General features: G+C 41.1%; 1 protein-coding gene across 2 annotated transcripts in view; it reads right to left on the bottom strand.

Moving 5' to 3' along the window:
* The window catches only part of PRR16 (proline rich 16), a 174,123-nt gene that overhangs the window by 41,807 nt on the left and 104,632 nt on the right, over positions 1-27,684 (bottom strand). The window contains exon 2 of one of the 2 annotated variants that reach the window (XR_012779046.1): positions 21,707-22,601. Coding sequence is in view for 1 of the 2 variants with exons in the window: in XM_075527496.1 (XP_075383611.1) it covers positions 21,843-22,601 (759 nt within the window). In the remaining variant the exon portion in view is untranslated. The remainder of the gene's footprint in view (positions 1-21,706; positions 22,602-27,684) is intronic. The other variant, XM_075527496.1, reaches the window with a different exon arrangement.

Genomic DNA, 27,684 nt, shown 5'->3' on the forward strand with positions numbered 1-27,684 from the left:
CTGAAAAGTTTTAAAGAAATCTGTCACAGAGTGGTATACTTTATCAGTAACATATTACGACTGAGGTTGCAAAAATTATTATTAATAAATTTATCATGAAAATGGATTTATTATGAAAATTTATTATGAATTATGAAAATAAATGCATTATCAAAATTTGGCCTCTTGGCCTACACAAGCTTTCCTGTAGAGACTTTTATGTTATCAATCAGTTACTACCTCAATGCAGGTAAAAGCACAAAACATTCCACATAAACTGTTGGAGGAGTCTCACCATTTCTTTTTGTGAACCATGACCTTTTTGTCAAAAAACATGGGAGCACTGAATCTTTATCAGATGAGTCTCTTGACCAACCTTATTGATACTTATTGATATTATATATGTTATAAAAATGTCAGTTAATTTATTGTTCTGTTGATCGCTACTCTCATCTTTTTGTAGGTCAGTTTTTCACTAGTATTTCAATTGTCAGAGTTTCTCAGAGACAATGGGAGAATTACTGATGTATTTTAAAATGCCTTAACATGCTGTGTTATATATCATAAAGAAACCAAAACCATAGCAGATTTTTTTTCTCTCTCTCTTCTTTTTTTTTCCCCTGATTGGTTTTGGATGGAAAGAACCCAAAATGAAAGATTAAAAAAATAATAACAAAAACCACACAACTTCCTTCTTATACTTGGTAGAATAAAAAGAAAAAAATCCCCCAACAAGTCCCTAGCATAAAAAAGCTTGACTACTATCTTATTAATGCAAATTTGAGTGGTGCTATTTCTGTTGCTAAAAATCCATTTGTTTTTCATGCATATCTGCAGGGATTATGTTTTAGAAAATAAACATCCATGAGAAGTTCTTCCTTACGTATTCATTACTTTACTGGTATTATGACAACTTGGTGCAGAAATATGTTAGAAATGTCTTAGAAGTAGCACACTAGCTTACCTTAATTCTCATGAAAAGACATATTTTACTAGAAGGATTACTGAAATCACATCAAAACACACCTCAAACTCCTAGTTTGGTTATATTTTCTCCTCAGTTACACTCGTGAAGCCCAACCACCTATTTGAAATATATCATGGTATGTATATACGAAAACGTTTCTCCTGCATCCTTGCATGTTTTTTATATACTAGTGAAGCCCAGACAAAAACCCACATCCATGTGACAAAGTTGATTCTTTTCCTTCATTTAATGGTAAAATCAAATAGAAGCACACAGGCCTAGATGTCTATATTTATTTAAAGGGTTCACTAGGTCTTTGCTTAACTTCACATGGACATAAGCTAAGTGCCGTAAAGCAAAGACATGTAAGCATTAGGTCCCACAAAAAAAAAAAAAAATCCACTCTCTCCTCTTTCATAGACTGCCTCATTGACTGACTCACCAATTTTGGGGACAAACATTTTTTCAGACAGCTTGGGTCACCCATCTCGTTCACTGCTTCACTGCAAAAACGTCTGCAGTTGACTTATTCTAGGGATGACACAAGAATGAGCAGCAAAGGTGTGTTAGGGTTTTCCAAAAAACAGTTCAGGGTTAAATGTATACTAAGCCACATCAGCACTGGGAATTGATGAGCATTTGTCTGTGGCCACATCCGCAGACTGATTCTGAGGCTGATTCCTGCACAGCCAACTAGCACTTCGGCTGCCAAAGGATTTGTCGCTATGGTTGGTCTGGAGTATGCCATTCTGCTGTAGATTTTACATACAGATACAGAAAGATGGTTTGTTCCAAAATCATAATTCGAAAATGATAGAGAGGCACTTCCATATATATATATAAAAGGCATCCAACCCCTTCATTTCAAGTCAGCATACAAGTAGAAGCAATTCATTAACACTCTGCACAATTTGTACTGAGTTGTGCCTGTTTATAAAAAAACAAAGTTTGACATTTTAATTTTCCATTGCTTCTGGCACGCTTAACTGCTTTTTTTCATCTCTCTTCTTTGTCAAGTACAAAATTGCACCTGCTGGAAACATCAGAAAGGTATATTTTTCATCTGTCTTTTAATGAAAGGTGTATCAGTTCTTTTAATGGCTAACAGGGAGCGTTTGGGTAAATTACTTTGCCCTCCTGCTTACCACTGTAGATCTTCAAAGTGATTTCCTCAGACTTAGTGTGTCTCTTTTTTTAAGAGACGTCATAGTGTGCATTACTGACTACTTTTCCAAGTAAGTTGCTCCAGTAGCTACACACCTCACTGTGAAAAATGTTTAGCTTATTTCTAGTTTGATTTTACTATTTTAGGCAACAATACCTTGTGTTTTTACTACATTAATGGGTCCTCTGCTGTTGGAAACCTTATTTCCACTGAATTGGGTGAAGGATGTCACGAGGATACTCCCTAGCCTGGTACGGCCCTCGGACTATTACCCCCTACTGCTCTTCCATGTGGGGGGCGATGAAGCTGCAACACGAAGTCCCAGGGCAATCAAAAGAGACTTCAGGGCCTTGGGACGGCTAGTAAGGGACTCTGGAGCACAGGTTATTTTCTCCTCTCTCCTTCCAGTTGTGAGCAGCAACACAAGAAGGAACAGAGACACCCAATCTATTAATGCATGGCTCTGTGGCTGGTGTCATCGCCACGGATTTGGGGTTTTTTGATAACAGGATGGCCTACACAGCACCGGGTTTGCTGGCGTCTGATGGGATTCATCCTTCTCAAAGGGGAAAGAGAATCTTTGCTCGGGAACTTGCGGGGCTCATTGACAGAGCTTTAAACTACACTCAGAGGGGGGAGGGGGACAATAGCAGGGTTGCCCGAGGGAAGCTGAGGGGCGACGTGCCACGGTTAGAGGGAGCGGGTGCCAGCGAGGGCACTCGGCCTGTGTCTCCGAGATGTGCAGGGTACACCGGGGCACAGCCGAAGTCGAACAGAGTTGAGCTAGGGGATACTGAGGCAACGGGAGCCCAGAGGGAAACGCCAGTGAAACGCCTCAAAGCACGCAAGGGGTGTTCTTCTGTGAAGGAGGCACGGGTGACAGCCCAGCTGAAGAGCCTCTACACCAATGCACACAGCATGGGCAACAAGCAGGAGGAGTTGGAAGCCATTGTACATCAGGAAAACTATGATATGGTGGCCATCACGGAAACGTGGTGGGGTGACTCGCACAACTGGAGTGCGGCGATAGATGGCTATAAACTCTTCAGGAGGGATAGGTGAGGCAGGAGAGGTGGTGGGGTAGCCCTATATGTCAGGGAGTGTCTGGATAGTTTAGAGCTCCATGACGGTGATGATAGGGTAGAGTGTTTATGGGTAAGAATCAGGGGGAAGGCCAACAAGGCAGATATTGTGGTGGGAGTCTGTTACAGACCACCCAACCAGGATGAGACAGATGAACTATTCTATAAGCAGCTGGGAGAAGCCTCACGATCGCTAGCCCTTGTTCTTGTGGGGGACTTCAACCTGCCGGATGTCTGCTGGAAATACAATACAGCAGAGAGGAAACAGTCTAGGAGGTTCCTGGAGCGTGTGGCAGATAACTTCCTGACGCGGCTGGTGAATGAGCCAACTAGGGAAGGTGCCCCACTGGACCTCTTGTTCATGAACAGAGAAGGACTTGTGAGCGATGTGATGGTTGGAGGCTGTCTTGGGCAGAGTGATCACGAAATGATAGAGTTTTTGATACGTGGAGAAGCGGCGAGGGGGGTCAGCAAAACTGCCACCTTAGACTTCCGGAGGGCGGACTTCGGCCTGTTTAGGAGACTGGTCGAGAGAGTCCCCTGGGAGGCAGCCCTTATGGGCAAAGGAGTCCAGGAAGGCTGGACATTCTTTAAGGAGGAAGTCCTAAAGGCACAAGTGGGCTGTCCCCAGGTGCCGAAAGACGAGCCGGCGGGGAAGAAGACCGGCCTGGCTGACTAGAGAGCTCTGGCTCGAACTTAGGAAAAAGAGGAGAGTCTACGACCTCTGGAAGAAGGGGCGGGCAACTCAGGAGGACTACAAAGGTGTAGCGAGGCTGTGCAGGGAGAAAATTAGAAGGGTCAAAGCTGAGCTAGAGCTCAATCCGGCTGCTGCTGTAAAAGACAACAAAAAACACTTCTTCAAATACATTAGCAGCAAAAGGAGAGCTAAGGAGAATCTCCAGCCCCTAGTAGATGGGGGAGGGAACACAGTGACCAAGGACGAAGAAAAGGCTGAGGTACTTAATGCCTTCTTTACCTCAGTCTTTAATAGCAGGGCCGACTGTTCTCTGGGTACCCAGCCCCTGGAGTTGGAAGATAGGGACGGGGACCAGACTGGAACCCCCATAATCCAGGGGGAAATGGTTAGTGACCTGCTGCACCACTTAGACACTCACAAGTCTATGGGGCCTGATGAGATCCACCCGAGAGTGCTGAAGGAGCTGGCAGAAGAGCTCACCAAGCCCCTTTCCATCATTTACCAGCAGTCCTGGATAACTGGGGAGGTCCCTGCTGACTGGAGATTAGCAAATGTGACGCCCATCTACAGGAAGGGCTGGAAGGAGGACCCGGGGAACTACAGGCCTGTCAGCCTGACCTCGGTGCCGGGGAAGCTGATGGAGCATATCATCCTGAGTGCTATCACACGGCATGTAGAGAATAACCAAGGGATCAAGCTCAGCCAGCATGGGTTCAGGAAAGGCAGGTCCAGCTTGACCAACCTGATCTCCTTCTATGACAAGGTGACCCGCCTAGTAGATGAGGGAAAGGCTGTGGATGTTGTCTATCTAGACTTCAGTAAAGCCTTTGACACGGTTTCCCACGGCATTCTCCTGGAGAAACTGGCTGCTCATGGCTTGGACGGGTGTACTCTTCGCTGAGTAAAGAACTGGCTGGACAGCCGGGCCCAAAGAGTGGTGGTGAATGGAGTTTACTCCAGTTGGCAGCCAGTCACAAGTGGTGTTCCCCAGGGCTCTGTGTTGGGGCCAGTCCTGTTTAATATCTTTATCAATGATCTGGATGAAGGGATCGAGTGCACTCTCAGCAAGTTTGCAGATGACACCAAGTTGTGTGGGAGTGTTGATCTGCTGGAGGGTAGGAAAGCTCTGCAGAGGGACCTGGACAGGCTGGATCGATGGGCCAAGGTCAATTGCAATGGGGTTCAACGAAGCCAAGTGCAAGGTCCTGCACTTGGGCCACAGCAACCCCATGCAACGCTACAGCCTTGGGGAAGAGTGGCTGGAAAGCTGCCAGGCAGAAAAGGACCTGGGGGTGTTGGTTGACAGCTGCCTGAATATGAGTCAGCAGTGTGCCCAGGTGGCCAAGAAAGCCAATGGCATCCTGGCTTGTATCAGAAACAGTGTGGCCAGCAGGACTAGGGGACTGATCGTGCCCCTGTACTCGGCACTAGTGAGGCCGCACCTCAAATACTGTGTTCAGTTTTGGGGCCCCCACTACACGAGGGACATTGAGGTGCTGGAGCGTGTACAGAGAAGGGCAACGAAGCTGGTGAAGGGTCTGGAGCAGAAGTCTGATGAGGAGCAGCTGAGGGAGCTGGGATTGTTTAGCCTGGAAAAAAGGAGGCTGAGGGGAGACCTTATTGCTCTCTACAACTACCTGAAAGGAGGTTGTAGAGAGGTGGGGGTCAGTCTCTTCTCCCAGGTAACAAGTGATAGGACAAGAGGAAATGGCCTCAAGTTGCGCCAGGGGAGGTTTAGACTGGATATTAGGAAATTTTTCTTCACTGAAAGGGTTATCAAGCATTGGACCAGGCTGCCCAGGGAAGTGGTTGAGTTGCCATCCCTGGAGGTATTTAAAGGACGTTTGGATGAGGTGCTTAGGGACATGGTATAGTGGTGGTCTTGGCAGTGTTAGGTTTACGGTTGGACTCGATGATCTTAAAGGTCTTTTCCAACCTATACGATTCTGTGATTCTGTGATTCTGTGAATTCACGAATAAGCTTCCTTCTAAACACTTTATTTGTTAAGTTAAAGCAACTCATATCTAGAAAATATTAACTTCCAGGAAAGCTTTAGGAGTATGAAATAACTTTTTTTTTTAATTTTTCCTGAAATTTTTATTTGCATTACCTTTTCCGTAGATTGATTATAAGGAAAAGACCTTTTCCAGTAACAGCCTCACTAGATCTCAGCACACTTAGACACTGCTTTTGCTGTTCAACTTGCTCATCAGGACTAGTAAATCTTTAGGATTCACTGCTTCAACATACAGCCACTAAAGCAAGCAAGTCTAACTCAGGCGGCCAGGCATGTGGCCTGGCCTGTACATTACCACACTAAAATGTAATTCTTTATAGAGTGAATCCTCTTTCGTACTCAAGCGGAAGAACTCTGTGTAAATACTTTCTTTGAAAGGCAGTTACAGAGAATGTTTGCCATCTGCAAATGTTTAATAACTGCCTGCTGCAGTAGGCACTCAGCGTACATTTTTCTTTGAATCATAGAATATCTCAAGTTGGAAGGGACCCATAAGGATCATCAAGTCCAACTCCCTGCTCCTCACAGGACTACCTAAAACTAAATTATATGACTAAGAGCATCATCCAGATACCCCATGAACTCTGACAGGCTTGGTGCTGTGACCACTTCCCTGTGGAGCCTGTTCCAGTGACCAACCAACCTCTTAGTGAAGATCCTTTTCTTAATTTTCCTAGTACTACATATCTTTGCTCCAAAGCCTACAGAGTATTTTGCATGATAGCTAAAACATTCCTATCCTTATTATTTTAATCTATTAACTTTGGCATTGTGGTGGCTGTAATTTATTAATAACTTTCTCCTAGAAAGATGTGCTCTGAACTAGTAAAGATGGTAAAACATTGGAGATGTTCACTCACTGGAAGAAGTATTTGTTGATCTAACCCAGGAGTTACGCTACCAGCTACCATACTACCACTATACAAAGACGTCACTGTGGGTATAACATCACTCATGTAAGATGGCACCAATATATCTTTGGTTGATCATGTAAAAGACCCTGAAGAGGAACCACTCACAGCTGTTCAGGGACATGAGCCAGGACAACATTTATACTATGCTCACAGAAGCTCATTTCTTCAGGCCTCTGCACCAAACTGATCCTCCCTTCACTCTACTATGTCTTTCAAAGTTCTTAATCACAATTTAACTTCCTCTCCTGTCATCAAACATCAAGTAAAAGTGCTGATGTGACTAAATACTTTTAGCAGCATCTAATCAAGTCCCTGCTTTCTGAAGTGTGAGAATTATACAGTCCATCCTTCGGGACATGCATAGGCTAAGGGGACTGATCATAGAATCACAGAATCATAGAATCACAGAATGGTTTGGGTTGGAAGGGACATTTAAAGGTCATCTAGTCCAACCCCTCTGCAATGAGCAGGAACATCTCAACTAGATCAGGTTGCTCAGAGCTCCATCCACCCTCAGAGCCCCATCCACCCCAGGGATGGGGCAGCCACCACCTCTCTGGGCAACCTGTTCCAGTGTTTCACCAGCCTCATCATCAAAAATTTTGTACTTATATCTAGTGTGAATCTACCTTCCTTTAGTTTAACACCATTACCTCTTGTCCTGTCGCTACAGACCATACTAAAAAGTCTGTCCTCATCTTTCTTGTGAACCCCTTTTAAGTATCAAAAGGCTGTAATAAGGTCTCCCTAGAGCCTTCTCTTCTCCAGGCTGAATAACCCCAATTCTCTCAGCCTTTCTTCATAGGACAGGTGTTCCAGTCCTCTGATCATTTTTGTGGCCCTCCTCTGGAACTGCTCCAATAGATCCATGCCTTTCCTGTGCTGAGGACTCCAGAGCTGGATGCAGTACTCCAGGTGGAGTCTCACCAGAGCTGAGTAGAGGGGCAGGATCACCTCCCTCGACCTGCTGGCCACCCTTCTTTTGATGCAGCCCAGGATACAGTTGGCTTTCTGGGCTGCGAGTCCACATTGCTGGCTCATGTCCAGCTTTTCATCCACCAGTACCCCCAAGCCCTTCTCCGCAGGACTGCTCTCAATCCCTTTGCACCCCAGCCTGTATTAATACGAGGGGTTGCCTCAACCTAGGTGCAGGACCTTGCCTTTGGCCTTGTTGAACCTCATGAGGTTCACATGGGCCCACTTCTTGAGCCTGTCCAGGTCCCTCTGGATGGCATCCCATCCCTCAGGTGTGTCAGCCGCATCACTCAGCTTGGTGTCGTCTGTAAACTTGCTGAGGGTCCACTCAATCTCGCTGTCTGTGTCATTATTAAAGACATTGAACAGTACTGATCCCAGTACGGACCCCTGAGGGACACCGCTCGTCACTGATCTCCATCTGGACATTGAGCCGTTGACCACTACCCTCTGGATGCGACCATCCAACCAATTTCTCATCCACCAAACAGTCCATCCAGCAAACCCATATCTCTCCAATTTAGAAAAGGATGTTGTGGGGGACTGTGTCAAAAACCTTACAGAAGTCCAGACAAATGACATCCGTACTCTTTCCTTGTCCACTGATTTAGTCACTCCATCACAGAAGGCCACTAGGTTGGTCAGGCAAGACTTGCCCTTGGTAAAGCCATGCTGGCTGTCTCATATCAACTCTCTGTCCTCCTTGTTCCTTTAGCATAGCTTCTAGGAGTGTTTGTTCCATGATCTTCCCAGGCACAGAGGTGAGGCTGACAGGTCAGTAGTTCCCAGGGTCATCCTTTCTATTCTTTTTAAAAATGGGTGCAATGTTTCACTTTTTCGAGTCACTGGGGACTTCACCTGACTGCCATGACTTTTCAAATATCATGGAGAGTGGCTTGCCAACTACATCAGCCAATTCCCTCAGGACTCTGGGATGCATCTCATCAGGTCCCATAGACTTATGTATGTTGAGGTTCCTCAGGTGCCCTCGGACCTGATCTTCTCTTACAGTGGGAGGGACTTTGCTCCCCCAGTCATTGCCTTAAGGTCCATCCACTCCAGAGGTGTAGGAAGAGAGGTTGCCAGTGAAGACTGAGGCAAAAAAGTTGTTGAGTACCTCAGCCTTCTCCTCATCTGTTGTTACCAGTTTGCCAGCTGTGTTCATCAGGAGGGGTACGCTTTCTTTGACCTTCCTTTTCTGGCTGACGTACCTATAGAAACCCTTCTATAGGGTTTCTATTCTATAGGGTTTCTATTTATGCAAAGAAACCATTCTTTGCATCTCTTGCCAAGTTCAGCTCCAGCTGCACCTTGGCCTTCCTGACCCCATCCCTACACAACTGGGCAACCTCCCTATAGTCTTCCCAGGATACCTGTGCCTGCTTCCACTGCCTGTGCATTTCTTTCTTGCCCTTTAGTTTGACCAGCTGGTCTTGACTCAGCCATGCTGGTCTCTTGCCTTCCTTTCCTGATTTCTTACACATGGGGATCGAGAGTTCTTGCGCTCTATAGAAAAAGACCTTAAAGATCTGTCAGCTCTGTTCTGCTCCTTTGTCTGTAGGGCAGTTTCCCATGGAGTCTTATTGACTAATTCCTTGAACAGCTGGAATTTTGCTTTCCTAAAATTCAGGGTCCTGACTTTACTCTTCTCCTGACCTGTATCCCTCAGGACTGCAAGCTCCACCAGTGCATGATTACTGCAGCCCAGGCTGCTTCCAATCTTGATGTCACTGATCAGCTCACTTGTGTTGGTGACCAACAGGTCCAGTAATGCATCCCCCAGTAACATATCTCCTCTGGTAGAGTTGTCTATTACCTGTCTTAAGAAGTTATCCTTGATGCACTCCAGGAGACTCCTGGATTGCCTACAGCTCGCTGTGCTACTTTTCCAGCAAATGTCAGGGTGGTTGAAGTCCCCCAGCAGGATGAAAGCCTCCGAGTGCAATGCCTCCTGCAGCTGGATTAAGGAGGTTTCATCAATAGGTTCCTGTTGTGGTTTAGCCCCACCCAGCAACTAAGCACCACACAGCCGCTCGCTCACTCCCCCCTGGTGGGATGGGGGAGAGAATCGGAAGAGCAAAAGTGAGAAAACTCGAGGGTTGAGATAAGGACAGTTTAATAGGGAAAGCAAAAGCTGCGCACGCAAGCGAAGCAAAACAAGGAATTCCCATGGGCAGGCAGGTGTTCAGCCATCTCCAGGAAAGCAGGGCTCCATCATGCATAATGGTTGCTTGGGAAGACAAATGCCATCACTCCAAATGTCCCTCCCTTCCTTCTTCTTCCCCAGCTTTATATACTGAGCACGACGCCATGTGGTATGGGGTATCCCTTTGGTCAGTTGGGGTCAGCTGTCCCAGCTGTGTCCCCTCCCAGCTTCTTCTGCACCTGGCAGAGCACGGGAAGCTGAAAAGTCCTTGACTAGTGCAGCAACAACTAAAACATCTGTGTATTATCAACACTGTTTTCAGCACAAATCCAAAACATAGCCCCATACCAGCCACTATAAAGAAAATTAACTCTATCTCGGCTGAAACCAGGACAGTTCCCCTTGATCAGGTGGCCTGTAGCAAACACCAACCACAAAGTTCACTTTGTTGCCTCAGTCTCTAATTCTTACCCATAAGCTTTCAATCTACTCGTAGCTATTCTTCAGAGACAGCTCCTCACAATCTATCCAGTTCTTGACATAGAGGGGACAACCCCTCTGTCCCTCCTTCCTCGCCTGTCCCTTCTGAACAGCTAGTAGCTATTGACAGCCACATGCCAGTCATGGGATTTGTCCCACCAAGCACTTCAGCTGAGCTGTCAGCCGTGTCACCTTTTTAGAGGAACACACCTTAATTCCTTTGAGGTATTTCACTGGTGTTCTCTGTTGGCTCCTATTTGAAATACCTCCTATTTGAGGTATTTCACCGGTGTTCTCCTGTTCTCTCTCAGGACGCCCTGGCTCATCTCTGTAAGAGTTCAAGTGTGCTCCAGTGTACCCAGCAGGTCTCAGAGGAACAGGCTGAGGGCCCTCACTAGCACCCCATCCCTCTAAACCTTGGCGTGCCATCCCATGGCTTGTCACAGGCAAGCCTGATATTATCCTCCCCCCACTTTAAGTCTAGTTTAAAGCTCTGTCAATCAGGCCCACTAGCCTGGGAGCAAAGACCCTCTTCCTCCTTTGAGAAACGTGAATCCCATCTGACGCCAGGAGGCCTGGTGCTGTGCAGACCATCCCATTATCAAAACCCACAAAATTCTGGCCATGACACCAGCCATGGAGCTATGTATTAAGAGACTGGATCCGTCTGTTTCTTCCAATATCACTGCCCACAACTGGAATAATAGAGGAAAACTCTGAAGTAGGTCTACAGCAAGACCAGGGTTAACAATAGACTCCTAAGAAGTCTTGTTTGTTCTATGAGAAGCTTGGTTGTGTCCAAGCTGAGATATGAAAACAGCAGATAGATAGGACCCGGCAGTGCCTGGGATGCTCCTCCAAGACCTGCCACTTCACCTGGGGAAGAACGGGCAGTGGGTAGCACCTGGTGCACCCGGCAGTGGCAACCTGATTCAGACACCCAGAAACACAGACTAATTCCACTGAAATGTCACCAGGCCTGCACACCTGCACCAGACCAACACTGTACAGCTGCAAAGCCACCTGGCAGATGCATATCACAGAATCACAGAATCAGAATCACAGAATCATATAGGTTGGAAAAGACCTCTAAGATCATCGAGTCCAACCGTAAACCTAACACTGCCAAAAACCACCACTACACCATGTCTCTAAGTACCTCATCCAAACGTCCTTTAAATACCTCCAGGGATGGCGACTCAACCACTTCCCTGGGCAGCCTGGTCCAATGCTTGATAACCCTTTCAGTGAAGAAAAATTTCCTAATATCCAGTCTAAACCTCCCCTGGCGCAACTTGAGGCCATTTCCTCTTGTCCTATCACTTGTTACCTGGGAGAAGAGACCGACCCCCACCTCTCTACAACCTCCTTTCAGGTAGTTGTAGAGAGCGATGAGGTCTCCCCTCAGCCTCCTTTTCTCCAGGCTAAACAGTCCCAGCTCCCTCAGCCGCTCCTCATAAGACTTCTGCTCCAGACCCTTCACCAGCTTCGTTGCCCTTCTCTGTACACGCTCCAGTACCTCAATATCCCTCTTGTAGTGGGGGGCCCAAAACTGAACACAGTATTCGAGGTGCGGCCTCACCAGTGCCGAGTACAGGGGCACGATCACTTCCCTAGTCCTGCTGGCCACGCTATTTTTGATACAGGCCAGGATGCCATTGGCCTTCTTGGCCGCCTGGGCACACTGCTGGCTCATATTCAGGCGGCTGTCAACAAACACCCCGAGGTCCTTCTCTGCCAGGCAGCTAATATATCAACTGTAAACGATCACAGAACAACAGCCAAATGAGCAACACCTATCCCAATGGAAAAACCCAGAGAAGTCAGGATGTACCACCCGTTTTCAGTTCCTCCAATTCCATTGCACAGGGTTGACCCCAGTATGTATGTCTGCCTCTACCATCTTGCAGTAAAACGCAAACCTTTGTATTTTTTAACACATTACTGTTGCGAAGCTAAAAGAAAATGTGGATTTTGGCCAGTTGGTAAAATGTTTTTATGTTGCTTTTACTTTTTCTTCCCACTTTTGACTCCTATTCAGCAGCATTCATCAATCTGTTTGTCCTTCAAACCACTTGATTTTGCCTCAATACCAATGAAAACTGAGCTTTAAAATCATTGTATACACAGCTAAATGTGAGAAGTCTGTAATTTTTCTCTTTGGTATCCTTTTATTCCTTTAGGTCTCTCTAAACTAAAAATGTATTTTATTGGAGGACTGCACGCTATACAGTCCGTCCACTTTTAATACCTTCTTGTTCCTAAGTCAGCTAGTATAAAATTAGCTTGATGGCATCAGATATTTCCTGAATCTAGACTAGTAAATTCTCTAGAGGCAGAGACTGTCATTACTCATTTCTATCAGGAGTATTACACACTTAGAGGTTAAAACTTGTAGAAGTGGAAACCTTGCTGAATGAAAGAAACTCAGTAATTTTTTCCTTGAATTTTAAAATAGCAGAGTTAGGACATTTTAAATACCTGATTCCTGATACCTCATTCAAGGGAAGTTCTAAGCATGTTGAAGCCCTATCAGTGAATATATTTTAGGAGACATTTGTTGATCATGTATTTGGGCATTTGGAGTATGCAAAGCTTGCTTTCCTACATTTTACTGCTTGGCACGAACCACACATTGAATATTACAGCTCTTTGGAAACAGATGAAAAAAATAAGGGTTTGATTTCCAATACAAAAAGAAAATTGCAATTCCAAATTTGTACACAATGTCCTGTTAACATCCATTAGGGAAATAAGGACTGATATGAGAGCAGCAAGCAATCCTATGCTCCACTAAACAAACACACAAGACAGTTCTTACATTTGCAGCAGTCATTTTGTAAGATTTTCTTGTCCATGACATATGCTGCCTGAAAGACTTGACTGGACACAAGCTGGGAGTATTTGTATTGGTAGGGAATTATAGCATTTTGATAGAAGTTTGATTTCACTTCAGAACAAAAAAAAGTTATTAATAAATTAATGGAAACAAATATACCATTAAAATTGTTTCAGGATAGAAGTGTTTTATTTCAGTCTTTTGATAGATTTACTACTATGATATACAAAACCAGACCTCCTGAGCTATCAATACTTTGGTGGGAAATTGAGAGCCCTGGGGAACCTCAGCCTTTTAGTCTTCAGGCTAAAATCAGAGTCTCAAAGGCAAGGCCAGTTCTGACAAGAAACTACATAGGTTTCTGATGGAAAGCTTTCAATGTTGCTCAAAGAGATGATAAAAAATGCCCACTCTTTTCTCTCTTCCAATATTCAGGCATGAAGGATGGTGTCAGAATCTTTATTCTGAATATTTAAGATGAAAAGCACTGACCATAATGCTGTGCATATTTTAATCTGTGACAGACACATCAAGGAGCTCTTCAATCTGTGAAATACAACACCTTTAGTTTGTGACAACCACAGAGACCTTAGTTTCAATCATCTGCTTAAAAGTAAACTCAGTGATAGCATGGGGAGTCAAACTGGCTGTCCGGTATCAGTCAACGCACGCTAAGGCAAGGAAGGTAAATTGTTTTCTCTCTTGTTCAATTCCTAGCACTGACTGCTGATGATTGGCATGTTTCCAGTTAAAAGTGAACTGAGGGCATCTGAATATCCTTTATAAGCATTTTTATTGTCACATCTAATAAATTTTAGTAATATTGATCCACACAAAATAAAGCTAAACACTTATAGGCAAACTTTATCCCATTCTTACGCTACTGTGCACTTGTGGAAAAAGAAAGGGAGGAGTAGGGAAGGAGAAGATAATGAAGGGTACAAAAAGCCAGACTTCGAAACTACCCAAATACTATATAATTCTGGTAGAATTAAACCCTGGGCTGAGCAAATTGTGTGGTTTGTGTTTTCTGTAGTGCACTGAGGCACTGCCTTCTTACTACACTGATCTGCAGACGTGTTTGGCTATGCAAGGGATACTGAGATATAATGTCCCTTATATATGATTTAGCATCAGGTCTAGAAATGCTGCAGTGCTAGGAACACAGTCCCTCCAGGAAGAAGTTTGTCATTGCCTCCCAGTGCTCCTCCTGGGCAGTGCAGCTATGCATCATACCTTCTTTCACACTGTATCTAAAGGACAAGTCCCAGAGATATTAAAGTCTTACTAACTCATTAGAATCTCCTTTTAAATTTATCATTTTCCTGTCCCACAGGACAGTATTTAAAGCACTTAACCACATTCTCCTTTCTTTACTGTATATTATTAAATCTCATGTTTTCTATGCATTCATTAATGGGTTCTACATTCACTTGACAGCTAATAATAAAAGTCCCCTCAACCACTAGTTATAAAAGTCCTATGGAACACCACTTAGCTTTCTGTATTATTTCTGTATCTTCAATTCTAGCACAGGAACTTACTTTTAATGAGGATATCACCCTTATTTTTCAGTTCTATCTTAAACAGCAAAAGTGACTTTTATTCCTTTATTTAGTCAGTGAGCTAAAAAGAGAAGCATTTAAAATACTTTGCATTTAAAATACTTTCCTGTCTAGGTAATGTAGTACAAGTTAAGATATCAGCAGATTCATTTATGAACATTCTTCAAAAATTCTGCACTTTAAAACTTCTGGAGTAAATGGAGGCAGTTTTCAAATACAGGTGAATTTTGCTGTTGCCAGCATGGACAGAATGGCCTGGCTCTATTATTTCTGATTCTGCCTGCACTATACCCACTGCTCCCACTGTGCTAGACTCATTTCACAAGCATAGGCATGTCCCATGCTTTAAATAAATAAAAAAATAAGCCTCTGTTTCCTACAGATACAGAAAGGTCCATACTGTCTTATAACCCAAAATAAAAGAAGGAAAGCAAACAAAACAAAATTAACTTAATCTGTTAATTTTTTTGGTACTGTTTCAGCTGGACTGATTTAACAACACAATATGAGGAAGCTGGTCCACACAGATATGGATGAACTTAGAAGTTGTCTCTAGTCTATTTTCTTCATACATTTAATCAGTGCAGAGAGATGTATTGCTGTCCAATGTGAAAGAAATGCATTTTCATCTGTAACAATTACTTCACAGTAGCATAAGTGCCTTTCTTCATACATGTCTTGTTATACACTATTGAGAAATAACTGCTATATAGTTTTCTCATAAAAGTAGGTACATGATATTGTAAGAATCAGCAAGGTTTTTCTTTTGCTTTGTATTATCTTCAATAAATCAGTATTTCCTAATATCAAAAATTTGCAAATCTAGCATTTACCAAGTAGATGTTACTGTGGAATGTTTTTTGTAAACAAGGAAGAAACTGACATACAAACAGCTTTTTATGTAGTACCAGAAAGATTCTGCAACCAATCGTTTTGTAGTGGATGTGAGTAAAGTACACTGGCTTTGTTTCAAAAGTCAGCTTCCACTGGTGTTGGCTGTAGTTCATCTTAATGACTGCTAAACACAATGTTTTGTCTCACATGGGTCTGAAGCCCAAAATTAACATTATAAAGTTCAACCATGTAATCATGTTGAAATTGTGAAACTGAAGGAAAACAGCCATGCATTAAAATTACAGTATGTTAGTTACTCCTTGGTGACAGAAGATAATGTAATTTGTAGCTCCAGTACACAATCATCACTGCATTTGCAAAAAAAAAAAAAAAAAAAAATTTTGTAGGCATTAGAGATTTATATAAAAAGATATTATCACCATGTTCTGTTTTTCACATGCTAATTTATCCAGGAAGAAGACTGACATGCATTAATAACTTTTACTTAGCAAAGTCAACATTGAACTGGAAAGGAAATAAACACTTCTATGAAAAATTCTGCCACTGACTGGCTTTTTTCTTGCTCTCTTATGCTTAAAGTGATTCAAGATTAAGTTCAAAGTAATGATAATAACCCTACTTAAAGAAAAACAAACTGAGATTGATGTAGTCATCATCATGCAAGCACTGATGAAGAATATACTTAAACATATTTGTTCCAATTTCCTTTTTTTTCATAATTGATGTATTACTTTTTCCTTCTTATGTAAATTATTTTTTTCCTTTATTGCTTGCAAGATTGCAAAAGAAGTCAGTCAAAAGATCAGGCAAACAACATAAAGGGTCAGATCTGAGATCAGAAAACTCTTATAAAAATATAATTTCTTATTATGAACATATTTTACAACCAACAGTGAAGCAGACTGTGCTCAGTTCCTTAAAAAGTCTTAGTATACATCAAATATTTCAGGATAAAAGAAAAAAACTCTTCTCTTGAGGAGAAGATACAGCAATTTCTGGAGCTATGTTCTTTATCTTCCCCAAGCAAGGCAGCAGAATGGTCCTGGTCTTACTCATTGTTTGAAGCACTGCTGTTGGCTGGCTATTAGGTGCAATTTATGTTCTACTTCTTCTACTGGATCAGACCTGAATTTTTGCTCATTTATCTACAAAAAGCATTTTCACACCACAAAAGATACATAGTCCTGCAATAACAAAAACAGTCCTGCAAAATATGAAAGGTTCTAGTTCCTCTTGGTCATACCTGCATGAGAGATTCTTACCTTATTTTTATAACCTGTCAGGAGACTGATTATCTCATAAATAAGAAAACTCTGCCTCAAAATTTCCAGAGATTCAGCATCACAAAAGACTGGGCAACCTAAATACCGCCATGGTCCCACCTGCTTACACCACCGAAATAATGCAGCCCAGCTGATGGATACAGTGCACGGTGCAATTTCTTAACAAAACCCTCCCACCACATAGTAACATGGGGATTTTGCCATACAAGAACAAATGTGGAAAAACAGAGAACAGCAGCAGACTTGCACAGGTTGACAAGAGCATGGGCCACTCTCCTGCAGCAGTAAGTCCGTTTATCCCAGCAGGTTCAGTCTCAGCTAACAAGAGAGCTCTTTGACCAACATGAGGTAGCCAGATGTCAAATCATTTAAGACCAGGAATGAAAGTTAACTTGCACATGCTCCCCAGAGCTATCCCAGGATGGATTACTACAGATACCTTGCCAAAATTATGACTGAGGAAGAAACTTGCTCTCTTGGGCTCTTCTCCACCACAAAACAGGCCAGTGAGATAAAATTCGTGCTAGTTTTTCCCATTCAAAAACCATGACCATGTAACTGCTACCAAAGATGAGGCTGAACTGCAGTTTGTATGCACTGCACTGCAGTGTGCTGAGCCAGTAACACCGGCGCTGCTGCTGCTGCTTCAGTTACGAACTGCACGGTCTGTGCTAATAGATTCAGAAACGCTAGGCTGCAGCATGTAACTATTGCATGCTATATATCACACATCGCCCTACCAAACACAATGGCTTATTCAATGGGTGACAAGTATTTTTCAGATCAAGTATTCTAAACATTGTGCTTACCATGTTTTACCATAGATATTTCTTCTACCGCATGCCTTTGTGCATATCTCACTTACCAGACCTTACGGCAGCTCTAAGCCTGATACTTTCGTTATTATTACTAGTTTGAACAGTGGATAAGTATTTTGTTTCTACCCCCCGCACCTCTGAAAAAGCATGCATCACAGCATATATACAAACCAGGAATGCTGCCTCTGTAAAACTAATGCCTGCTTTAAGTGCAAATTAGACGAATGATGGAGTAACCATAGCATGATTTTATCTCCATGTGTAAAATTACTGTTCATGGTATCACTGAAAGAAAAGCCATAATTAGGACATGGAAACAAAGAGATCTGAGCAGGTCCAGAGGGCATACACAACTCCATCTCATAATTAAAGAATTCACACTGCCCTCTACTTCAAAACCAATAATCAAGTTATCTGAAGGAAGTTAACAAGAGCTGTAGTCTACTTCACTTACTTCACGTAACATTTTAAATAAAATATTGATTTAATAATAAAAAAGGAGGATAAAGATTTGGAATCTTTTCTTGTTTCTATGAACAATGGACGATGTGATGAAAGGTGTAACAACCCGAGAAGGCATGAGAGAAGGAAGAACAGTGACTTTTACTAGGTGATAAAAAGATCCATGACCTTTTTGAAGATTCTTACCTTATGTCCTTAAAAAGAATTGTTATTGGATTTTACTCTCCTAGTGTTCCTTTCTTACAAAAGCATCCATATGCTAGCTTTTATTAATCAATGCCATTACTACAAATTAAGCAATTTTCATTGCTTATTTCCATTTTCCTAAGCTTGTCCCGTTCATTACATTTATAGAAACCACTTTCTCCTTCTATGTGCATTTGAGAAGTCTAGATCTGGACAGTTCAGACTTTAAAATGCCTTTGGAGAAAGAAAACTGAGCAGCAGTCTGAACTGATGGCAAATGTTGAATTAAAGCTCCAAGTACTGTTACTGGCCTTTCAGTTTTTCAAGTACTAACATCTTTGCAAAACACTAAATATAATCTCAGAGATATTACATTTACATTTCAAAGGCAGACAATTCCTGTCCGGTTCTGGTTAGTTTATTGTGTTTTCCTCAGTAAGGTGTGAAATCTTACTGAGGAAAAGACAATAAGTATATAGGTGTTCAAAAATGCTTCACAGAGATTACATTCCTAATATAAATGTAAAAACCACTGGTGGCTGAATATAACATTGCATTCTTTCTTATGCCATTCTTTTAGAAGTTTCCAGACAGTGCCGCAAAGCTCATAGTTAATTATTTCCCATGCTTTCCAAGTTCACCTGTTTTAACCTGAATTTTATTCTGTCATGTTCATAATGTGAAATTGTTATACTGATAAAAATACCTTACAGTAGGACACAGGCCAGAGATGTTCGCATTAAAACAGAAGAATTGATCCAACATTCATAGCATGATTTAACAGAGACCTTGGAACACTTTGGTGCATTAAAGAAAGCCTGGGCTAGCAAACTGCACAAAAACAATGTATTTCACATTTGGAAACTGCATTTCTGGCCAAAAGCAGCACTGCATTTGAAAAGCTGCATCTTTTGTTTTTTATAGCGCAGCACTTTCCTCCACCACACCCCAAAAATGCACAAAATAGGGCAGTATGTTGTGAAAGGGTACTCAGGAGTCATGGGAAAGAGACAATAAAGTGCCTCTGAAAGAGAACAAAGTGCTAGATGGAAGATGTGGATACCAAAACTGAACATGAAATGCTGAAAGTCAGATGCCACTTAAACTTTCCAGAGCCGAGAACTGTAAACTTAACACTGCAACAAAACTGAAATTTACATGTATATAAATGCACATTCATAGAGTACAGCATCTAATTTAGAGTTACAAAGATGTTCATGAGACTCTGACAAGCCCAGGGACAGAAACCAGAGGAGCAATACTGTGCTCTGCTATCAGAGATGAGTTTATACTGGAAAAATTGAGCCAAGTGAGGTAAGACATGTGCAGCAGACCTTCCCCCCTAAAATTATTGAGTGTTATTTTCTCTAATTTAAAGATGAAAAATAAATATTTTATATAAAATATGCAATGTTTGATTTGCATTATCCTATAATTTCTTGTACACAGTAGCTCTTTTAAGAAGGAAAAAAATTAAACTAGCTTATATAACAGTTGATATATGATCTCCACAGTATTGATAAAATCAAACAGACAGCAAAATTTTTCTTTTTAAGAGAAAAACCTGTAGATACACAATGTGGATATGTGTATATCGTTGCAGTGATTTTAAATGTAAATTTCAATGTGTAAGCAAGGGAGGTGCTGTGGAGTCCCAGGGCATGAGCAGAATCCACCTGATAGAAACTTCATTTGGGCAAGCAAAGATCTTGCACAAATGCAGAATGAGTTACTGCCTCCTGCTGCAAGTGCTAGGACTTCACTTGGCAACAGCTCTCGAGATTAAGTATAGTCAAACAATACAAAATGTAAAGTGCATCATGAAAAGTACATCGGCAGCATTTGGGGAAAGCATGATTAAGCATTTAAGATGAATTCTGTGCTTTGACACTTTTATGCAGGGAATACAACATGAAGCTTTAGACCCTAAATATGTAATTTGCATAAAATACAGTCTTTGTTTACTGCAAAGGTTTTCAAAGGGTAGTTATCTGTTAGAATTTTTGTTACGATTATTCTTATTATTTTGGTTTAAATACTATAAATGTATAATAATGTGTATACAGGGAAACTGCTTGAAGATTCATCTTCAGTTTAATACCTATTACTGCATGTAAAAGGAAATTTAAATTAAAAATCTGTTTTGCCTAGTTTTGTCTGTTTTGCCATAGAGTATGTTTTACATTTCAGCTGAAAAAAGCATAGTGCTTATACATAGCATCTGCTGTTGGGCCATTTGAGATTAATTTGGCACAACTTTTGTAAATAACAGATTTATTATCAGATTTTCTTCACTGATCGGATGTTTTGTAACTCTAGGTCTCAACAGTTCTCTTTGTGAGAATAAAAGAATGTTCTTTCATAAAATAATTAAAAACACTGAGGACTTCTTTTCAACTAGTAAGAATATTAATTGGGTTCACCATCAAAATGCAATAACATGTAAAATATCTTGTTTTGCATGTTAATGCTTTGTAATTGCACAGAGCTTTCCAACTTCAAAGCTTTTTACATGAATTAAGTGGATGTCCCTGAAGGCCTTAGGCAAAATTTTCTTTGCCTTCAAAAAGAGATTTGCACCAGACAAAAGCTTTGTGAAAAAAGCAGGACTGCACTTTGTTGTTTTAATCTACCGCCATCGCACGTGAGATAAAATATTACTACCATTCTGCAAATGGAGCAGTGGAAATAGGGGGGAACTGAATGGGATGTCCCTGCTCATCTGAAAACTCCGTACTTCACCTTGGCTGTGGCACACTGAGCAAGTGAGAAACAAAATGTGACATAATTCAGTTTTCCAAAGCCGTGTCAACATACCTTTCAATTATTTCTTTACTTCCAAACCAAAGATCAAGCTGCCTGAAAGCCTGATGATTACATCCTATTGCACTGCTCCACACACAATGCCTTCGCTCAAGCAGTCAGGCAGAGAAAAATGCATTTGCTAGAATTCAGTCAAAAGCTGTTATCTGGTACTCCACTTTGCTTCGTCAAATGACATTTTAAAAGGTACTTGCTAGGAACAGGAAGTTTCCCAAAAACCAGGAGCAACAGTTATTCCCTTATGTCATATAGACCGAAATCCATCACTAATCACCCCTCAGTATTTTCAAACTGAACTTTCTTTTTACTGTCTTTTGAACCACGCTACACATATGAAACTGCAATAGATGTTTACAACCTATAAGCTATGAATATTTTTTCAGCATCCTTGGCCATGATGACATTTTCGGTGAGTACAAGTGAGATCAACAAGCATTCCTCTTTGTACTTACCATGTGATTTTTATGCCACTTCACTGGACACAGGGAGTAATACATTGGGTCTTTTTATTGCTCAAGTAGAAAGTGCTCATTACCTATTTATGTTTATATATAGGAAAAAACAAAGAGTTGTTTCAAGTGGCATACATCACACTGTTGTAGTGGTTGATTTCCTCAGGATGGTCTTCTGAGGTTTTGGTGCAGTTTGTGGAGGCACAGTCGCAGGTCTCAGAGGAGGAAAGCTATTACTGGGACTTATCCCCAACCCTCCATTTTCCAGAGGAAATGGAGGCAGTGGAGGTGGTGGAGGTGGCAGCGGAGGGCACTGATGCGGCAGCTTTCCAACAACAGGGGCAGGCTCACTATGCAAGTGCACCTCCCTGTTTTTAATGTTATACCGAACATCGCAGTCTGGGCAATAGCCATGGTACTGCACTTTTTCACTAAATCGTACCCGTTCCCTTGCTCCCGGCTGAGGACACCGCTCTTTCTCAGGTCTGTGCATCAGAGGCTGCATCGCAACTTTCTCCAAATTACTGTTCGGTATACAGCATATATCTCCATTTGGGATGCGGTTGGGCCCGATTGGCAAACCCCCGTTTCGCAGCAGGGTACCATTAGTCTTGACAGGGTTGGCTGAAGAAGGCAGTCTTGGAGGCTTGTCGCACTTGACGGGCGTCAGTCGAGGTGGAGGCGGGGGTGGATTTGGCTTCCGCAGCACGGTGAGGATAGCGGAGGGGTGCGCGGGCGGCTTGATGAGCGGAGCGCTGCCCCGCACCTTGACTTTCTCCAAGCTGGAAGCTGTTGTGCTGCTGGAGCTGCTGTTGAGCGTGTCCGTTTTGGAACTGTCTGTCATTTCATCCTCCAGCTGCAGGTCAGACGTCAGCGTGTCAATCTGGTCAACCACCTGCACAACAGTCAGAGTGAAAATGGTGTGAAAAGCTTGCCCCAGTGAAGGCATAGAAAAACAAAAGCATTCTCCGCTATCAGTTTTGTTCTTCCCAGAACTGAAGTATCCAATTTTTTTTTACCATTATTTATTTTTTCTTGCCAATGTAAAATATAATAATAATAATAATAATAATAGTAATAATAATAATAATAATAATAATAATAAGGATGGCTAGTTTGCTAGCTCATCACCTGAATACAAAAGAAATATAACTTGAAACACTCTGGAATGAAATTCCATTTCTTTCCCTCTAGGGTTTACTTGGCAATATCATTGTAAGTGAACTGTAATCCTTCAATATTATGCTTTGCCTTCCAGTGCAGGAGGAGACTGAATTATTTAATTTTAACTTCTGCATGACAGCTTCTGAATGCAAATCTTCTGCAGAGTATCTTTTAGCTCTGACCTTTCACACAGTCCAGATTTAAATATGCATCTATGTATAGGTGATATTATACACCTACAATCATAAGTTTGGTACACTCTTTCCTGGCAATTGTTTGACATAAATAAGGTACTGAGAAGCAACTTCCCTCTTGTATTAGACTGCATTATGTCCCTTTATGAATATTTTCCTTAAGATCTGAGATCCTCTGAAGTAATCCTGAAATAGCATTTGCTGCAAGAAAAGAGGAAAAGTAGCTTGGTTTCCAAAGTTACAAGCATTTATTAACTCATGCACTTTATTCCAAGATTTCCTCTACCTCTCATATTGCTGTTTGTAGTTTCTACAGTGTTATTCCAGACTCCTTTTTCTACTCAGTTTTTTATAGGACATGCAACTGATGGTGCCTTTACTAGGGAGTGAAAATTTGTCATACGACAATTAAAAGCCCTTCCTGAAAACTGCATTTCACTCAGTACCTAGTTGAACAACTGTAGTTATAATCTACAGGTAACTACAACATACAGCGCAGGAAGTAAGCACACATTTAAAAACTATTCTTTATCCGTTACACAGGATATACATAAAGTAATCAGTAGCTGAAATGCTACTAGCTAACTTTGGTTCATGAATAAAAAGCCTGTGCCATTGCTTGGCATCCCTATGGGAGATCTGTGACCTTCTGGAGGGAGAGCTGGAGGGGCCACCCAAGTATACCTGAAATGAAACTAGATGCCTCCAGTTGTGCCACTGAATCAATCCTTCTTACCCTTTTGAGACTTTCATTTCTACTTCCTGCTTTCTATAATTTGGCCCTAATATTATTGATTTCAAAGTAAGCCTATTTTTGAGCAGTGTAAGCAATATGTCAACTGCAAAAAATAGTGGAAGTCATTACTGAAGGCAGCGCGTCTTTATTCGGTCAAACCAGTAACTCACTCATGTGCCCAGTGGTAAACAGTAAATAATGAAAGCAAAACCACCATAGAATGAAAGAGCACTTTAGCTTCCACTGCTCATACTGTAGCCAAGAGTTGTGTAATAGAAAACTCATAAAAATTTGTATGCAACAATTCAGTTCAGTGCTTTCCTTCTAAAAACAGTAAACATGCAGATAACCATGATTCAGAAAGAGAGCTTCCAAACGTCTCTGAAAAAAGATTTACAATGCTTTTTCTCGCAAGACCAAAACAACTACTCATTTATTCACTATTCAAAGCCTAATACCATGTTGCATTTCGGTTCCTATTTTAGCATTTTGATTTTTCTCCAATAAAAAATAAAGAAAAATTATACCCTGAAAAGACAGACATTAATTCCACCAAATAATCAGGATTTAAAATATTAGTCTAGAAGTTGAAAGGTACAGTTGAACTCTGGTAACTGTCAGATCCCAAACATATCCTCCAGGGTACAGCATATGACTACTCTTGGAAATTTCAGAATAAAGGTAGATAATCCACATCTGTACTAAGACAATGCAAACTCATAGCACGAAAGACAGTTTATAGGAGAAAGAACTCACATTATCACCTTGATTTAAATAAGCAAACCAAGGCAGAGAGAACTTCTCAAAATGAAACAGTGAATCTAAAGGAACAAGGAAAAGACAGTCATGTTCTGGGCACTAAGCCTGAAATTCAAGCACCCCTCTGCAAGTTTAGTATGGATTTGTGTAAATATTAGGGTCTGCCTACATATGGTTAAATATACTATTGAATCCTCTCCTGGAATCCAATATGTAATCTTTTAACAAACTATAACAGCTACAGAATGGATTGATGCACTATAAACCAAAGAAAATCCTGGCAAGCAAAGAAACAAAAAAAGAGCTGATAGCTGCAGGCAAGAGAGAAAGGAAAGACATATCCATAAGGATGCTCAACACAGGAGCACTGCATAGCTTGTACAGGTGACAGTACATTGGGCTATAATACAGTATTAGATAATAGTAAGTGATAATATTTGGTTGCTTCACATTGCTTAATAAGAGCTATATTAAAGTGCCAGGAACAAAAATTGGTTTCTTTTGCAACTCGCTTATTCCAACAAAACCTAATTTTTCTTTTCCTCTTTTTTCTACCATGGTAGCCCCCTCAAAGGGTACCTATAATCATACAGGAACTTAGAAACCAACATTACACATGTAAGGGAAAAGACAGCCATGGACCACTGACGTGATTATAGCACACTTAGCTACGGATAAATCTCATGGAGATTATCCAAATAATATACTAAATCTTCCTTACCTTAATAAAATTCACTCACAATTTCCAACATCAAATTCCCAGTAAAGAAGAAAATGAAATAACTAAATTGCATTTTAATGTTATTTTAAGACATACACAAAATTCTAATCATTTTATGTATTTTTTTTTCTGTGGAACCAGTCACAAATGATGGCTTCTTTGTTTTAGGCCTCATGTGCAATAAAGATCACCCCTGTTCCACACTGTACAAAATAAACGTACTCCATGCAATGTAATTCTAGAGAAACAAAGCCTAGCATTTATTATTTTGAGACGGATACATTAAAGGTGATATTCTACCGGTGCTGTGAGGATATAGCTGTAATTATGCAGCACACGTGTGACATAAAATGGCAGACCCTGGTGATGAGAAAATTTGCATCCATTCAAACTGTCCTTCTAACAGTGCAAAAATTTTCTCAAGAGTAACAGGAAAGTCTGTTATGAACTGTCCTTGAATTTAAATGACTACAGAGTTTATCTCTTGCCCTCTGGGCGAATGTGTAGTACACATTGTTATTTTTTTGTCATTTATCCATTTGTAAAACATAAAACCAGCACGAAATGGCTCTGACATAACAACATAGTTTATCTGTCCAGATTCATTCCCACCACAAGTTGTGATTCTGTTTACTGCTATTTTCTTTTGCTTTTCTTGTCCCAGAAGGAAAAATTTAAATAAGATGAAAAAGTAACAGAGAGTCAGTGACTAACACGGTGAAAGTGATGTAGTTAAAAAAAAAAGTTAAAAAGCAGGTTGAAAAGAATAGCCTCCATTTCACAACACACTTCCTATGGAAGTAAGAGAGAATATTTAGGAAAAAAAAAGCTGCTCTACTTGTGCAGAATCTGTCCATTTTTCAGTTCTGGAATAAAACAGGACTTGATTCACATGTGCAAGCATGGGGGAGACATCCTTTTATAGCCTGAGGAGCTCCTTAGCCATTAACCGGATTTGAGCTCTGCAGAGATGCCCACTTCTCACCCGCTAGCAATATCCTGAGGCTTCAAGCTCTGTAGGATCCGGTGAGACACTCCTGAATGAACCAGGACATCAGCTCATTCCTACCCTCCTTCTGGGTTGTTACCAGACAACAATATTAGGTGCCCAGTGGGGATGGAGTAGGATGTCTCTAGCTGACCCCAAGAAATTAATCAAAGTCTGTTAACACATGTACAGACCCAAAATATTTTATCCTGAAATCTAAATCATTCAACAAGTCAAATCTCTGCTTATAGCATCACTTTATCCTTAGAAATATGTGTGGACCTTTTGGATGGTTGGTTTGTTTGTTTGTTTGTTTTATTTTGACAGCAACTGGGCATCTTTACCACACAATGAGCAGAAAAAACAATTATTTGGATAAAGCAAATTTAATGTAGATATTATGTTTAACCTTCACCTCCAGATTACTGATTGAAAATTATTTTGTATTTTCTTGTCCTTTTTATTTTTTATGTAGACATTCAAGCCTTTCTTTCCAGTAATGCTCAAACTAGACAGAAGATAAACAACAGCATCTGTAAAACATGTACATAAGAATTTATTATCACATTTAGAACCAGCAATCAATTGGCGTGAATTAAATCTCATCTCTATCAAAACTCAAAAGAGCAGGGGTATGTTTAAAAACCAACACTAGCTAACAGCAATTTACCAAATAACAATACTAATAATAAAAAATCAACAAAAGTAGAATTAGAGTTATGATTCACAATTATTTTGCTTTTTCTGGTTCTTTTAAATTTTTACGTAGACACTCAAGCCTTTCAGTAGATTTGGGAAAATAATCTTAATTATGAACACTCCAATTAGGAAACAGTCAAGCGCTCAAATGCACCTGCGCTCCTAAATCACTTAACTGAGAGGGGCTGACTAACTCACCTTGTTAGCTGCCTCCTTGTTGAGTACCTAACTACAAGAACAGCTTCAAGGAGCTTCAGTTGTATGACTGCAGGAGGATCACAGATCTTTGCTAAAGCAAATGAATACTACTGCTGTTGAGTTCTTGCCTGTCAATGCACTAACTTTTAATACTTTTAAACATTTTGGTTTTTAAACCTTTATTTCAAAAGGTCTTCTCAAGATATCTAAACTAATAACTTGAATATTTAAAGAGTGTAGAAATATGTAATTGAAAAGATGGTAGGAAGGAATCAGGGGTACTTTCCTCATACCAGGAAAATCCAAATCTTTAGAGAATGCCATAGATGCTTGAGATGTTTTACAGACAGGCCAAATAACACATTTCTCTCTGCTTCAAGAGCTTTCAGGTTTGGATTAGACACAGAAAACTAAAGAATGAGAATAAAATGAAGCCAAAAGGAAAATGACAGATCTGTGGTTAAATCTGAAATTTGTGCTTAATTTTGTTAGATAATTTTGATGTTTTCTGCTAAATAA

This window comes from Mycteria americana, chromosome Z, assembly GCF_035582795.1.
Source record: "Mycteria americana isolate JAX WOST 10 ecotype Jacksonville Zoo and Gardens chromosome Z, USCA_MyAme_1.0, whole genome shotgun sequence".
Classification (NCBI taxonomy): Eukaryota; Metazoa; Chordata; class Aves; order Ciconiiformes; family Ciconiidae; genus Mycteria; species Mycteria americana.